Below are 17409 nucleotides of genomic sequence, written 5' to 3' on the forward strand. Positions count from 1 at the left end.
TGAAAAATAAGAATGGAAATGGATAGAGATGAGGAGGAAGGGTAGAGAGAATCACCATGTTCCTAAATTTGTATATATGAAATGCATGAAGCTTGTATTCCTTAAATAAAGTTTAAACAGAGAAAAGTCTCAGAATTCTGGGAAAAGGAAATAAAAATTTCACCAAGAAGACGAGGATGAAATGGGCCCCTTCCTGGTATGCCTTCAGTGTAAGGTGCAGGAGAAAGAATGTATGACCAGTTCTGGGAGGGAAGACTAGAAACATGGGTTACCATCAACCTGAAAGCATGGTAGTTTTTGCTACTAATGTATTGGGCACTTATTTTGTGAGCAGATGTGAAACTTTGTGGCAGGTAATTATGTTTTAGCTATATGTATTGAATGAAAAACTGGTAAGAGTGGGTATGGTTTGGGGTCTTTGCAAGATGGCACAGCCCTCATAGCAGTAGAGGTGGGAAGGTGGACCATCACTGCTCTGGCTCACAGGCAGCAGGGATATAAACCAAGTGAGAGCACAAGTGCACAAACAACATTGGGAAGTGTCTGTATTTTGGATTCAAGTGCACATCCACTAGCTAAAGGCTGGATGCCCTTGTGGAAGCTATTAACATTTGGATGCATTATTTACTTCATCTGCAAAAACATTATTTGTAAAGTCCTCATGGAGATTAGAGATGATCAATATCATTGCCCAGAATAGTGCCTGGCACCCAGTAGTCATTCAGTATGTTATCCTTATTGGGCAATTTTGTGGTATACATTTGCAAGAAACCAACCAGCTGCCTCTTGAGAGGAGAATTGGGGAGGTTGCGATGGGGGGGAGGGTGGTCTCCACTTCACTTGGAGTCTATTCAAAAAGAGAACAAGCTTTTTTTTTAAAAAACAACAACAACAACAACAACAACAAAACTTAGAATCCTGAAGCCGAATAGAGAGCTGAATCCTAGAGATAATTTGAGAGTCAATAACATACAGGTTGAACATGACTCCTTGGGAATGGATTGGAGTGGCCAGGGAGAATATATCGAGGCAGAACAGGAGAAACTTAGGTCTAAGTCTCAAATCTGTTGCTTCTCAGACACAAATCCTTATTATTCTTGTCTTCATGCTCATCCTTTCTGCAGCCCTGTGTCTCACTTTTTGCTAAATTCTATTGATTTTTCTCTTCATAGGGTTCTTTCCTAGTAATCACTTCCTTACTGCCAGCCAAGTTTAGGCATTTATTATTTCACATCCAGACAATTACAATAGACTTCTAACCACTCTCCCTGCCTCCATCTGTTCTCTCTGCCACAATAATTTGTTATGAAATTAGGAGCAGATACATCTTCTGTGTAACCACAATGTTCATGTAACTTTTGTGCTACAAACAGAGATGGGGGTAGGTTTTCATCTACAGCGGGTAAGCTCTGCTTGGGAGGCATGCAGCACATTTTGGAGTATCTGGGTTGGAGTCTCAGATATGCTTTCCTTTCCAGCTTCCTGTTAATGAGCTTCTAGGAGGCAGCAGGTACTTGCAGCCTGCTATCCAAGTGGAATATCTGGATAGAATTCTGGGCTCCTAACTTTTGCATGGCCCAGCTCTAGATGTTTGGGCAGTCAGTCAGCAGATGAGAGATCCCTCTCTGTCTAGCTCTGTCTCCCTGTCTGTCTTTCAAATGAAAATAATTAGTTACAAATCTTTAAAAATTCCAAAAACATCCCAGTGGTTTCTGAGATGTATCCACATGGCCTTCAAGCCTTTAACATTTAAACCGCAGACTGGGAGATGTCCTTTTCCAGTGTTCCCCAGTAGTACACAGTGCTCTCCTAAAACTACCCCATCCCAGGTTGAAGTATTTCACCTCTGAGTTTGAATGTGCCTTCCTTTAGAGGCAGATCTCTCTTCCCTATTTTAAATAGAGTAAATTGGTCTTTAAAGTTAGTTCCTCCTTCCCTGAAACCATCCTCATCCTGCAAGCACCAGTTCATGTGCCTTTGTGATTTACTATACGTACAGCATCTCTGATGTGTAGCCAAGAACTATAGTTATCTGTTACATTCTTATTGCCCTCATTCATTTAGGAGTTCCTGGAATGGGAGCAGAGGGCTGCTTTCGACAGCTTATAATGGCAACTTCTAGAGGGACTTCAAGTCCACACAAAATGACTCATTAGATAAAATTCATACATGGCCACTTTCTTACTATTGAAAGCAGTGTCTGTTGACCCTTCATATTCATAGAAAGGGAAGAAGAATAAGGTCCCATCAGCTATAAATGAAAACAGAAATTGAACTACTCATGTGTCTACTCCCACTTAGATTCAAATTGATGGGGCCATTTTCTAGTTCTGTTTGAAATAGAAATCTGGCCTTGGGAGGAAAATTCTATTGATTTTGTTTTTCAAGTAGTGGTCATGTTTTTAAACTTAATTTACATATTGTCAAATAATGGAAAAATTAAAGTGTCTATTTAAAGACAGATATACAAGGTTATGGCTTAGCTTTCTTTTAATCAATGATTTTATCCTATAATTCCAGCTTCTTCCATCTCATCCTTTAATAACTTTAGTATTTTGTCTAATCTAGTTCACAATATGAAAGGTCTTCACAAGGTTCATGGAAAAAGTATGTTATGAATACACTATGTATGGATTTCAAAAATTTTTGCATGAAAAATAAACTTACCTATTAATTCCACCTCTCACCAACTTTTTGAATGCTTTTGTAAATCCTTACAACCTGTCTTAGAAACCACTAATATACTAGAAATTGATAGTGTCACAAAAGATTTAGACATTTTTCTTCAAAATAATCAGAAAGTAGTCATCGTATTCAAAAAATGTACTGTCATTTAGTTATCTATCCAGCAAAAATAGATTATACAACTTAGAAAACTATGAAACTAAGTGAAAATTTTTTACTTTACTTCAATAAAATGTTATTTATTTACATTGCATTTTGTTTTTACAGATAATTTCTGACCCTAGACTTCGCGTGGAGTTAGCACTTCGAGAAGCTGGGCTTCATAAAACATGTTATGCCAAAGAGATATTACCAAAAATCAGTCCTCAAAAACCTCCAAGAAGGGACATGGAGTCTACCGTGTTTAAAACCTAGAGGTCATCCTCAAATACTATTCTATGTAAACAATATTTTTCTTCAGAAACACTGATATGAATAACTATAATTGCTACTCTCCAAATTTTTAAATATATCTGAAATAGAAATGCTTGCATTTATTAAAATAATTTGACCTTTCTTCTCATGATTTTTATAATTGTATGCACTATTTCCTTATCTTTTTTATTTATATAAATGGAACAAATTTCATGTATTTCAGATATACAGATTTAAGAGCATATTGATACTTCCCAACCTTCCCTCTCTGCCTTCCTCCCTCATTCCCACCTTCCATCTAACTTCCTTTATTATTTTTCTTTTAACTTTTATGATAACATACTTTCAATTGACTTTATAATCACAAGCTTAACCCTCCACTAAATAAAGAATTCAACAAGTGGTAAGTAGAAAAAACACTGAGTCTCAATAGTATAGACAAGGGCTATAAACAATAATCAAATCTTAAAATGTCAATATCTTTGTTGTATTTAATAGTCCCAAATTCTCCAACATTATGAACCCTAATTATGGCACATGGGTTCCAAGTACTATCATTTAATAAACTGTGTTTTAAAGTTGTGTTATCCCATGAAACGAGATCAAAATAAACATTTGTGAGAATTATATGTTATGTAGCTCCTACCTGCTAATGTTCATTTCTGCTTGTTTCAGAATTTCACTTTTTAATTATGAAAGCATCATTATCATTAAGACTTCTATTATTTCTTGATTATTATAAGAGGAGACTCAACCTTCCTCTAAATTTAGAAACCAATTTGGTACATCATGTTTACTGCAAACCAATCATCCAAACAATTTCATTTTGCAAATTAGCCCTTAAGAATAAATTAGGAATTAGAAATAGCATTTGAAGGATGAGAAATACCTGTTTTGGTTTGGAAAGAATGTATTTGTGTGGTTGTTTAGAAAGAATGATTTTAAATTTGTAATATTTGGAAGGCTGTCAAATGATCCAAATTGTTAAATATATAGGTGATTTTATAGAAAAGGAGCATTTCAAGTGAAACTCAAGAACAAATTTTGACTATTTCTAAAAAGTGACTGTTCACTCAAGCAAATCAATGTCGTTGAAAGATGCTATTGTTACTATTAAAAAGACTACCCACTTTTTTTCTCTCGATTGCAGCTCCCTGCTATTTCCCACCCACCTCCAGCTCAGGGGTTGCAATCTATATGCAATTATTGGAAGAACACAAAAAAGACAAAACTCAGGACAACTGGTGAAATCTTTCTTCATGATTGCTCACAACATCATGAAAATAAGTAATACAAGTCCAGACCATCAGAATAAACGTTATGAAAGATTCTTTGGGCAAAATCCTATATGCCTTCCAAAAGTCTATGCTAATGTGCTCCCAGTTCAGCTTTTTTGTATCATTGTAACATCTCATAAAAAGAGGAGAAGGAGTGGCTGGCACTGTGGCATAGTGGGTAAAGCAGCCACCCGCAGTGCCAGCATCCCATATGGACACCAGTTCTAGTCCCAGCTGCTCCACTTCCAATACAGCTCTATGCTATGGCCTGGGAAAGCAGTAGAAGATGGCCCAAGTCCCTGGGCCCCTGCATCCACATGGAAGACCCGGAAGAAGCTCCTGGCTCCTGGCTTAGGATTGGCACAGCTCTGGCCATTGTGGCCAGCTGGGGAGTGAATCAGCAAATGGAAGACACCTCTCTCTCTCTCTCTCGCTCTCTCTCTCTGCCTCTCCTTCTCTCTCTGTGTAACTCTGACTTCCAAATAAAATAAATAAATCTTAAAAAAAAAAAGAGGAGGAGGAATGCTCCCATGAGAGGAAGGGAGTGATAAGCACAAACGTTTCTCTTGAGGGGTGTCCCAGGGTCACAGCATTCCTTACAGGGCCCTCAGTTTGCTTGACATGAAGCCTCAGACCATAAACTCTTGGAAGCCCTGCTTTGTGAGAGTGTATCCTCCCTAACTGGCAAGACCCTGATGCTGCTCACAGTCCACAGCTGCCTGCCAACTTCAACATCCATGCTGATGTCTGGGGGATCACAATCAAATTCTAGCAGAATATTGCCTGATAGCTGATTATAACACCACAGGAAGTAGAACTGCAATTTTGAAAACAACAGTGAGCTGACATGTTAAGGTTTTGATGAAAATATTACTGGAGATTTGGGCAACAATCCAGCTGTTAGCTGTGCCCAGACTTAGACATTATTAATTTTCTTTCCTTTAAGAGACAGTATTATTAAAAGTCACCGTTTATTGAACATAAACTGTGTGCTAAACACTGTTCATGTGCACTGCATATAATATTGATCACTGTAACAAACTTAGAAGATCATCATCGTTCTTTTATGGATAAAGAGATAGGTTCAGAAAGGTAAAATAATAAAAGTAGGGCCTAGACCAGTTGTTTTCAAACTGAGTCCTAAAATTAACATAGTGAGTCCTGACCACCAATTTTTTAAAAGATTTTATTTATTTTAAAGAGTTACAGAGAGAGGTAGAGAAAGAGAGAGAGGTTTTCCATCTGCTGGTTCACTCCCCAGAGGGCTGCAATGGCCGGAGTTATGCTGATCTGAAGCCAGGAGCCAGGAGTTCCTTCCAGGTCTCCCATGTGGGTGCAGGGCCCCAGGGACTTGGGCCATCTTCTACTGCTTTCCCAGACCACCGCAGAGAGCTGTATTGGAAGAGGAGCAGCCGGGACTAGAACCGGCACCCATATGGGATACTGGCACTTCAAACCAGGGCGTTAACCCACTGCACCACAGCGCTGGCCCTGACCACCAATTTTTAAATGACACAAAACAAAATAAACAAATTTGAAATCCAAATGGCTAATAAACATCTCCATTGAGATACCAATGTACAGCCACTAGACTGTCAACAATACCAAGAAATCTACCAATGTCAAGTAGTGACAATGCAGAGTAATGGGAAGCAGGCACTGGTGCACACTGGATGAGTTTGGACTCCACTGGTCAGCTTGAAAGCATTCACACCTTTTGATCTAGCAATTTGTTTTCTGTTGTATGCCCTTGGGTAGTTCTGTGTGTGTGTATGAGGAGATAAACTGAGATTTCCAAATGAAAACCAGCCATGTGTTCATCATAAGCAGAGTGGATATAAAAATTGTAGTGTATTCACACTTGAAATTGCATATAGCCATGAAAATAAAAAATATATAGCTATATCAACATGTGCATACTTGTAGTTGAAAGGGGTCAGATGCAAAAGCATACATATCTTGTATGTATGGAATGCATTATATTTATAGTACAAAAACATACTAACTCAACCTCTGTTGCTTAGGATAAGTACACAGGTAGTAAAACAATAGAAAAAAAACAAGAAAATTATTAAAAGCAAAATCAAGGTAATGATTAACATATAGGAAAATGGATTGGTTCAGGGCATCTAAGTTAAAATGTCTTATTGCTTAACAAGGGTAGTGATATATGATGTTCCTAATTATTCCTTAAAGTGTTCATGAGTGTTTTTGAACTTAGTCAATTCTATAAATTCCTAATACAATGAAAAAAGAACATTAAGAAAGACAAACATTAAAGGAATAATTCTTAGTATGAAAGTGAATCAAAATCATTTTAGGGTGGGCATTTGTCCTAGTAGTTAAGACACTCACATCTCATATTGCATAGAACTCAAGGGATTGGGTCCCTGCTACCCCCATGGTAAAATTTTGAATTTTGAATTCTATATTGAATTTCCAGCTTCTGACTGGCCTGGTCCACCAAGATTGTTGTGGACATTACAAGAATGAAACAGCAGATAGGAACTCTGTCTCTCAAAAAAATAAGTATTGTTAAAAATAATCTTCGGATCAGTTTTGGATGTAATATCCCTAATTAAAGGAATATCTGAGGTAGGAAGGCACGTCCCTACTTGGAATTCATGTTTGCTCTGGCATATGATAGGATTCCCTCTGTTTTCTCCCTCTCCAATACTGTGCTCTGCTTCACTTTGAATCTTCCCAGTCTAGTTGCCTGGTAGGCTGGAAATGAGTACATGCTTACCAGGACTAAGCCATGTACCATGAGGTTCTATGTCAGTTACCAAGTTTGTGTACAGTGGATTATAACTAAAATGTATTTCTTAGTGAGTAATCATAAAAAATTCTCCTCAATATCATGGGTTATAAATGAGATGACGGGCTTGTCTCAAATTGAAAGGGAAGAATGTTATCCATCTGGTGGGAATTCCCTTGCTCCTCTCCCCAGCACCCAATCTGCAAATACATCCACCTCTGCATTTCTCCTTTGGTTCCTTTAACCGAGGGAGCCGAGGGAGCAGTCCTCCCCCGACCAGAGATGTTTCCATGAGTGTTTCATGTTTCACACCCTCTAAACTCCACAAGAGTTTATTTTTTGCTTGTTCTCTTTCCTATATCTTCAAGCTCTCCCTCAGCTCACAAACATGCTGGAGTAAATCCCACTTTAAAAATAAATCTCCCTTAACCCCAGATTCTCCTTTAGCTACTAAACTATTTCTCTGCTCCTCTTCTCAAGAAACTTTTTAAGAGTTGCCTGTAGATATTTGCTGTCTGCTCCTCTCATCTTCCAGTTCCTGTCACTCATTCTGTCACAGCTCGTGGCAAGGTCTCTAATGAACTATTGGCAAACGATGATCACTTTTCATCCTACTGACTTTATGGCAGCATTTGATTCTGCTGACAACTATGCCGTCTTAGGAGGCACTCTTCTTTTGGCTTTTAAAACACTAACTGTGCTACCTCCTGCTTCTTTAGTACTTCCTCAAGTTTCTTTTTTGATTCCTACACCTCTGTTTATCTCTAGATGTTGGAATGTTCCTGGATTAGCCTCTAACCTAATTGAAAATATATTAGACCCTAATATTCCAGAGAGAAATCTCTATCTTTATTGTTGAATCTCCCGAAGGAATAACCCTAAACCCTGTTTAGTCACCTCTGAAATCTGAGTTCCCACACATGGATTTAAGCAACTACAGACTGAAACTATTTGGGAAGAAATTGTTTTTAACACATACAGATTTCTTTTTTTTTTGTCATTATTCCTAAACAATACAGTATGATAAGCATTACTTAGCATTTTCATTGCATTAAGTATTAAAAGTAATCTAGAGATTATGTAAAATATACAAGTGTGCATAGTATATGCAAACACTAGGTCATTTAATATAAATAACTTGAATATCTACAGATTCTGATATCCGTGGGGGTCCTTGAGTCAATTCCTCCAGGACCAATTCTGAGAGATGACTATCCATTAACTTTAGTTTCTAAATTATGTTTTGTTGGGCTCTTTTAATCCATAGGTTTCCCTCTTCATTCTTTTTTTCTATCTTGCAATTTATATGTTGATTGAACAAATAAATTTACATATAGTATCTCCTATGTTGAAGCTAATTTTACCCTCTTGGTATTGTGTAGTATATTCTTCTGTTCTGTGTTTTGCTCTACATTATTAGCTAAATCTAGAAGCTTATTATCTAGTTTGTCATTAATTCACAGTGACTCCATCCATTAATTAATTATGGATCACATGATAGAGATACTCTAATTCAGTCACTCCTTCTTCATTTGTGAGTATTAATTGGGAACTAAAGAAAAATTTCCCTCTTCTGTTAGTTGGTAGTATAAGAGAAATAGGCTAAATGTTTGAGGTCTTTCTCTCCTTAACAGTTTTCAAAAACAATTAATTGCCTTTCTGAAATCCTTCAAAAATTATCAGTTTTGTTGGGTCTTTATGAAGTCATGGGTTTAAATGTATTTGTTCTTTCAATCTATTGAAGTATTGTTCTTTAATTATCCCCTTTGCTCAATGGAAGTCTTATCAACTTGGCTCATGAGTTTTATTAGGAAAACCTAATAGAATGGATAACTTCCTTGCTATTCTACTTAATACCTAGTGTTGTATAACAAAACTTGAGTGTTCAACATGATAGCTTTTATTCCCTCTCATGGTTTACTGAGTTTATTGATCTCTATTGAATAGTTCTTGCTTGAGGTCTATGTTAATTACCTATCATTGCCATAGCAGATTATCACAAACTTAACAGCTTAAAAATGTAAATTTATTTTTACAGTTTTAGAGGTCAGATATGAGAATTGGGTCTCATTGGAATGAAACCAAGGTGTTTTCAGGGTTATATTCCTTTCTGGAGATTTCAGGAGAGAATCCCATTTCTTTGCCCACCCCAGCTTCTAGAAGCTGCCCATAGACTATGGCTCATGGCCACCTTGGTTTGTCTTCAAAACTACCAATGATGCTCCTTCTCAGATCCCATCTCCTATACTCCTCTTCTGCCATCTCTACCACTGATAGATTCTTGTGAATACACTGAGTCCTCATCAACAATTCAAGATGGTCTATCTATTTTAAGGTCACATGAGGAGCGACCTTAATATCTTTTTGGCTTTTAAGATAACATATTCACAGATTCTGCGGATTAGGGAATGACATCTTTGGGATGCATGTTCTGCATACCACAAGGTATTTTACATGCTTACTGTAGTTACCTAAAAGCTCAATTTTGCTCAATGACTAAGGAGACTCATGTACATGGCTAATAATTGAGGCTGGAAGTGGGCTGAAAGCTTATCTGAGGCTGTCAACTGGACTGACTATGTATGACTTCTCCAGATGGATTGAGATTCTCTCAGAATAGTAGCTGAGTTCCAAGCTGAAACTCTCTGAGAGCAAGCATTCTAAGAAAAATGTGCAAGGTACAAGGAGTAAGGATCTGCTCAATCTGTGCCTTTTCCTCCATGTTCATCAAAATAATATAGAACTCTCCCAGATTCTAAAGGGTTGAGAAATTTCATTTATTGACAGTGTGTGGCAATGCGGAAGAGTTGATGGTGGGTGCAGAAGAGTTATGTTAAATTGATGTTTCTACAGCCATCTTTGAAAATCTGTCACATTTGTTAGCTGAGATGTCCAGGTGTGCCAGATTTCTTTTGGACAGTCCCTGTTCTGACCTAGAATCAGATTATTCTCTACGAAGTTTTGATAATTTTTAATGCCAAATAATATTTTGAGACCAAAATCTGTATGTTAAGGAAATACGTTGCTACTGGGTTCGTCTTCTATTCTAGGTCTTTTCAATGAGTATTATTAGAAAATACACAGAGAGAAAGATATTCTATGAGAGGATTTCAACAAATTCCTAGATTTGGGATTAAAAGATATAAATTTATTTTGTTGCAAAAAATTTTGAGATTCAGGCACAGTTTTTCATAGAATGCATTTTTCACTAACTTTTTGAAGACCCTTCATGCATTATCCCACATTTTACACACAACAGAGTCCTAAAATAAAATGCCAATATGACAAATAAAACAGCAATGTATACCTCTTTTTCCTTTTTATAATTGTGTCTGTATTGTAAAAAATTTTGTAAATATTATACACTTTTCCTTTTGCCCTAATCTTATTTTATAAGTAAATACATATTTACTGATACTACTAATTTTTACATCAATGTGTCTCTGCCACTTAGGTTGTGTGAATCCTATATTCCAAAATTGCTCATGGAAACAATATTTTCTGGGTTCTTGAATGTTAATAGGTTGTTGGAGGTCTTAATAATTGAAAGTCAGTTTTTCCTGAATACAAAACACTACCTTACTTAAATTTTCTTTCCTTAGTATAGAATTCAAAAAGCTGGTGGTTTTCTTCCCACCGATAAGTATTTAATCTTGCTGTCTGATTGCTCCAAGGAGTTTTCTTCTATCTTCTTTGCAATACAATGGTTTCACTGGACTCTTTCTTGATCAGTATACTTAGTAATAGTATTCCCTTTTACAATAAAATTCAATTTTATTCCAGAACTTTGTTATAAATTAGGTCTGAGTTTTGTTATGTTCTCTTCATTTTTCCCCAGAAACATTGGTTATGCCATTATGCTCTGTTGGATCTTCTTTGCATATTGTCTGTTACCTTCTCTGGAATCTTCTTGCTCTCATTTTTCCTTATTCAGGATTTTAAAAACTTTTTGCATGTAAATAACTTCATATCTATAGAAAAGTTGGAGGAATAAGACTACTATAACTTGTAACACAGATTAACCTATTGGTTAATATTATATTCAATTTGCTGTATCATTTTTGTACTCTCCTTACACATACACACACACACACTCATACACATACTTTTTCTGAACTATTTGACAGAAAATTGCTCATGCTTATGCCTTGTCAACGTATCTTTTTACTAAGACTAAGATACTGGCTTACATAACCACGGAATAGTTAGCTATGGAGAAGTTAATGATGATATACTTTCTTCAAAACTATTCTTCGCTTTCCGGGAGTATTAATTGATCCAGTAATGACTTTTGTGGCATTTTCTTCCATATTGGGATACAGTCTAAAACCAGACATTGCATTTAGTTGTCTTGCCTCATTAATTTCTTGGAATCTGATTCATTTCTAGAAACTTTTGTTGTCTTTTATGACAGTTTTTTGTAAGTGTATACAACATAAAATTTACAATTTTAATGATTCCTCAGTGTACAATTAAGTGACATTAAGTATATTCATAGAACAGACATTTAGCCTAAGGATTGAGATGCCAGTTAGGATGCTTGCATCCCGCTTTGGAGTTACTGGTTTGCTGTCTGGCTCCAGCTCCCAATTCAAGCTTCCTGCTAGGCAGATTCTGGAAGGGAGGCAGCAGGTGATGACTTAAGTAATTGAGTTCTTACCACTAACTTGAGAGATCTGAGTTGGGTTTCTGGCTCCTGTTTTGGCCCTGGCCCAGCTGATAGAAGGATTCTCTCTCTCTCTCCCTCTTCCTCCTTCCTCTCCCTTTCCCCACTCTCCTTCTCTCCCCCTCCCTATCCCCCCCCTTTCCCTCTCCCTAAATCAATTATTAAAACGTTAAAATGATTCACATTTTTGTGTGCAATCATCACCACCATTCCTCTCCAGGACTTTTTCATCTTTCCAACTTGAAACCCTGAACCCATCAATCAAAACTATGCACCAGGTGCTGATGTCATGGTGCAGCAGGTTAAGCTGCTTCCTCCTCTCACCCCAATAACTGTGCTTTTTTTTTTTTTTTTTTTGACAGGCAGAGTGGACAGTGAGAGAGAGAGACAGAGAGAAAGGTCTTCCTTTGCCGTTGGTTCACCCTCCAATGGCCGCCACGGCTGGCACACTGCGGCCAGCGCACCGCACTGATCCGATGGCAGGAGCCAGGTACTTACCCTGGTCTCCCATGGGGTGCAGGGCCCAAGCACTTGGGCCATCCTCCACTGCACTCCCTGGCCACAGCAGAGAGCTGGCCTGGAAGAGGGGCAACCGGGACAGAATCTGGCACCCTGACTGGGACTAGAACCCAATGTGCCGGCGCCACAGGTGGAGGATTAGCCTAGTGAGCCACGGCGCCGGCCGCCCAATAACTGTTATTTTAATTTCTGTATCTATGAATTTCCCTATTCCAGATACTTTGTAAACATTGAATCATACAATATTTATCCTGTTATGGACTCCTTACTTCACTTACTATAAAGTTTTCTGATTACCTCAGAAGCATACACAATTAAAGCAAAAACAGACAAATGTGATTACATCAATCTAAGAAGCTCTGCAAGCAAAGGAAATCCTCAATAAGGGGAAGAGAGAACTGAAAGAATGGGGGAAAATATTTGCAAACTATACATCTGACAATGAATTAATATCCAGAATATATATGGAACTCAAGAAACTCAACAACAAAATGAGCAGTGCAGTTAAGAAATGGGCTAAATGGGCTAATGATATCAATAGGCATTTTTCAAAGGATGAAGTATAAATGGCCAGCAGACACATGAAAAGATGCTCAACATCACTAACCATTAGAGAAACACAAATGAAAATCACAATGAGGTTCACTTCACTCCAGTTAAAATGGCTATCATCCAAAAATCAAAAAATAACAATGATGGCAAGGATGTGGAGAAAAAGTACCCTAATACACAGCTGGTGGGAATTTAGACTAGTACAAACATTTTTAAAGACAGTATGAAGATTCCTTAGAAATCTGAAAATAAATCTACCATTCGACCCAGTCATCCTAGGAATTCACCCAAAGGAAACGAAATCAGTATATGAAAGAATTATCTGTACCTCCGTGTTTATTACAGCTCATTTCACAATAGCTAAGATACAGAATCTACTCAGATGTCTAACAACTGATAACTGGATAAAAATGTTGTATATATACACAGTGAAACACTACTCAGTCATAAAAAAATGAAATCCTGTCTTGTGGCCGGCGCTGTGACATGGTGGGTAAAGCCACCACCTGCAGTGTCGGCATCCCATATGGGCACTGGTTCGAGTGCTGACTGTTGCAGTTCCGATCCAGCTCCCTGCTAAAGGCTTGGGAAAGCAGTAGAAGATGGCCCAAGTCCTTGGAAACCGAGAAGAAGCTCCTGGCTCCTGGCTCCTGGCTTTGGACTGGCACAACTCCTGCTGTTGCGACCATTTGGGGAGTAACCCAGTGGATGGAAGACCTCTGTCTCTCCTTCTCTTCCTCTGCCTCTCTGTAATTCTGCTTTTCAAAATAAATCTTAAAAAAAAAAAAAGAAATCCTGTCTTTTGCATCAAAATAGATGGATCTGGAAACCATTGTGCTTAGTGGGATAAGCCAGTCTCTAAAAGACAAATATCATATGTTTTCTCTGATACGTTGCAGTTAATATGAAATACAAAAAATATATAGGAATTAAATAGAACTCTTGTGATCCTAGTGTCATTTTTAGCCTTTATTTTAAACACCTGTGGAACTGTGGTCTCCCTACTTTTTACTTGATGAATATTATGGTGTTTTGTTAATTAAGCCTGTGATTATAGAGTGGATTAAAATTATGTCTTTGCAAAAATTAAAGAAAAAAGGAATGAAGTAAGGAGGGGGAATGAGAGAGGAAAAAGAGAAGTGAGGGAAATATGGCTATCTTCTTAGAACTAAACCTATGAAATACATGAAATCTGTTCTCTTAAAATTAATACAAATTTAAAAAACAAATATGTCATTGCAAAAATTAAAAGAAAAGTAAGAGAGGGAAGAGGAGGAAGGATGAGAAGTATCTTGTTTTTCTTAAAAGTGTATCTATGAAATACATGAAATCTGTTTCTACAAAGAAGTAGTTATGATTCAAGATGTTTCTATGCACTTCGTGGCACTACATCTTTCTCTTGTTATTTTCTGCAATGTTCAAAAAATTAGCAACTTATTTTCTGGATATATGCCTCTTCCCTACTTTTTTTCTGAATCTTGTCTTTCCTTCAACTCTGTTATTGATATGCTGCCCAATGTGGATTCTCCTTGCTGCAGTTTCTCCTCATTTGAGGGTTTTTTCCTGGAAGTAAGTCTTGACTCATTAATTTTGGAGTTTGTGGAATCTGTACTTCTTTGGTCCCTAAAACTTTATTACAAACTCATCCTTGCCCACCATTCAGACAAGGCAGAACTCCTCTCAGTTTCAGAGGCAGTTTTTCCAGGGAGTACTTTTTGAATATTTTGAGTACTTAGATCCATCTGATGCCCTTTGCTTTCCTCTGGTTCCTCCTGCAAAGATGTTGATGCATTGTTGGTCTTTTTGGTATCAATGGGTACCCCACACTTACTCATTTTGTGTCATACATGGGAATACATAGTTTTGAGAGAAATTCACATCAAATTTTTTTTTTTTTGCTTTGTTGTTCAATGTGCTCTGTTTCTTATAGGCTTATTTGAGGGAAATCAAAAGCCGTGCCACATCTGCATGATGTTCCCAGAATCCCCTGAAAGTGAGCACTTGATTGTAACAACTTTCTTCTTCTTCCTTTTTTTTTTTTTTTTTTTTTTTGACAGGCAGAGTGGACAGTGAGAGAGAGAGACAGAGAGAAACGTCTTCCTTTGCTGTTGGTTCACCCTCCAATGGCCACCGCGGCCGGCATGCTGTGGTCGGTGCACCGCGCTGATCTGAAGGCAGGAGCCAGGTGCTTCTCCTGGTCTCCCATGGGGTGCAGGGCCCAAGGACTTGGGCCATCCTCCATTGCACTCCCTGGCCACAGCAGAGAGCTGGCCTGGAAGAGGAGCAACCGGGACAGAATCCGGCGCCCCGATCGGGACTAGAACCTGGTGTGTTGGTGCCGCAAGGCGGAGGATTAGCCTATTGAGCCACGGCGCTGGCACACGAACTTTCTTACACTTAACCAGCTCCTCTCTCGGGCTCAATCCATCTCAGTTACGACTCCACCGTTTGTCGTATCATGCAAGCCTGAACTCTATGAGTCATTCATGATGTCTTCTTTTCTACCACTGATCATATTTAATCTATCAAGACTCATTGATTTGCCAGCTTCTGCTCTGGAACAATCTTGCTGATAGAAAATATTGGTCAGACTTGTGGCTGCCCAGTCATATCATTTTCACATTTGAGGAATGTCCCACATAATGTGTCTGTCTCCCAGAGTTGTTGCTTAGAGACTCAATCTTCCCAATTTCTGGTGATATACCTCTCCAATCAGATACACTGATTTTTAAAAAGGATTTATTTGTTTTATTTGAAAGACAGAGTTACACAGGGGTAGAGAGAGAGGGAGAGGGAGAGAGAGAGAGGTCTTCCATCTGCTGGTTCACTCCCCAGATGGCTGCAATGGCCAGAGCTATGCCTCTCTGAAGCCAAGAGCTTCTTCTGGGTCTCCCAAGTGGGTGCAAGGGCCCAAGCACTTGGGCCATCTTCTACTGCTTTCCCAGGCCATAGCAGAGAGCTGGATTGGAAGTAGAGCAGCCAGGACTTGAACCAGCACCCATATGGGATGCTAGCACTGCAGGCAGCAGCTCTACCTGCTATACCACGGCACCGGCTCTGATACAGTGATTTGAGATTGCAATTCATAGGAGAGCTATCTGAGAAAGCAAAAATCTATTTTCTGGCTGGAGTGGTAGTGGGAGCTTTAAGGTTTGGGAAAAAATACTTCCATAGCTGAGAGTAATCAGGGTGGACAATGCAAGCAAAAGTGTTTAGGCCCAGTAGAGCAATGGCAGATTTTCAATAGAACCATCTTGTGAAGGTTGACTGCTTTCTAAGTTAGATAATCTTAAATACTGAATCTCTGGACATCCCAGAAATTCTAGTAGCTACCTAACACCCTTGAAAAGTTGCTGTTCTACCTAAAGTAGCTTGAGTAAGTTTCACTGCTTGCTATTATGGATGCAATGACATGACTTTCTTCAGTTCCTCTAATGCATTAGCCACAGTCTCATCATATTGTGAGATAATTCTTCCATCTCTGCAAACTATCTTCTTAACTAAAATTTCCACCCTCTTTGAAAAATAGGAAGAAAAGAACAATTCCATTTCTTTTGGACACAACCTTAGTTGCTGAGTACTATTTTCACAGCCATGACTTCCACCTTATGTTGGGGGCTGATTTACTTTCTCCCCTGCAAAGAGCTCAGCCCATTTTTCCATATCCAAGGTCATAGTGTTTGTTTAGTCCTAGTGTTTGTAAATGTCATGGAAAGGATGGAGTCTCCTACATCTGGCATGTGCATGTGTTGTATATTTAATAAAAGTTGCATTTCCTTGGTTTTATTTTATTTATTTATTTATTTATTTTATAGCTCCATCTTCTCTCTAGCTGTGGTAGATTTTAAGTCCAGGACACAGAAGTAAAATATGAAGCCACTTTTAAGGTAAAGCATGTTTAAGGAAACGAGGAAAACAACCTTTCTGAGACCAAAATTTTGCCTGGAAAGTCATGAAGAGAATCAAAACCATAATCAAATCCTCAAAGTGATGAAATTTTTTTCTAAAAAGAAAAAAAAATATTTGAATTCCACTGTTTCAGAAATCTGATCAATCTGAGAGGAAAGATGCCTGTGTCTGGTTGGTGTCTTTGCAGATGAACGCTTGATAGATTATTGCTGGCCGGCACAGTGGCTCACTAGGCTAATCCTTCGCCTTGCGGCTCCGGCACACCGGGTTCTAGTCCCGGTCAGGGCGCCGGATTCTGTCCCGGTTGCCCCTCTTCCAGGCCAGCTCTCTGCTGTGGCCAGGGAGTACAGTGGAGGATGGCCCAAGTCCTTGGGCCCTGCACCCCATGGAAGACCAGGATAAGTACCTGGCTCCTGCCATCGGATCAGCGCGGTGCGCCGGCCATTGGAGGGTGAACCAACAGCAAAGGAAGACCTTTCTCTCTCTCTCTTTCTCTCACTGTCTACTCTGCCTGTCAAAAAAAAAAAAAAAAAAAAAAAAAAAGGTAGATTATTGCTGAATACTAGAGAGATCCTGGGGGGAATAGCTCAGGAACCCAAACACCTAGGCAGGCTGGACCACAACCATGG

At 38.6% G+C, this 17409-nt stretch overlaps 1 protein-coding gene across 4 annotated transcripts in view; it reads left to right on the plus strand.

Annotated features, from left to right (window-relative positions):
• CCDC148 (coiled-coil domain containing 148) overlaps positions 1–3243 on the plus strand; it is a 314500-nt gene extending 311257 nt beyond the window's left edge. For all 4 annotated transcript variants that reach the window (XM_051849517.3, XM_051849516.3, XM_051849521.3 and 1 more), the window contains one exon: positions 2953–3243. In XM_051849517.3, coding sequence (XP_051705477.3) covers positions 2953–3099 — 147 coding nt within the window. In that variant the 3' untranslated portion in view covers positions 3100–3243. The remainder of the gene's footprint in view (positions 1–2952) is intronic.
• Positions 3244–17409: the final 14166 nt, after the last annotated feature.

This window comes from Oryctolagus cuniculus, chromosome 3, assembly GCF_051225735.1.
Source record: "Oryctolagus cuniculus isolate XC-2025 breed Fujian yellow rabbit chromosome 3, ASM5122573v1, whole genome shotgun sequence".
Classification (NCBI taxonomy): Eukaryota; Metazoa; Chordata; class Mammalia; order Lagomorpha; family Leporidae; genus Oryctolagus; species Oryctolagus cuniculus.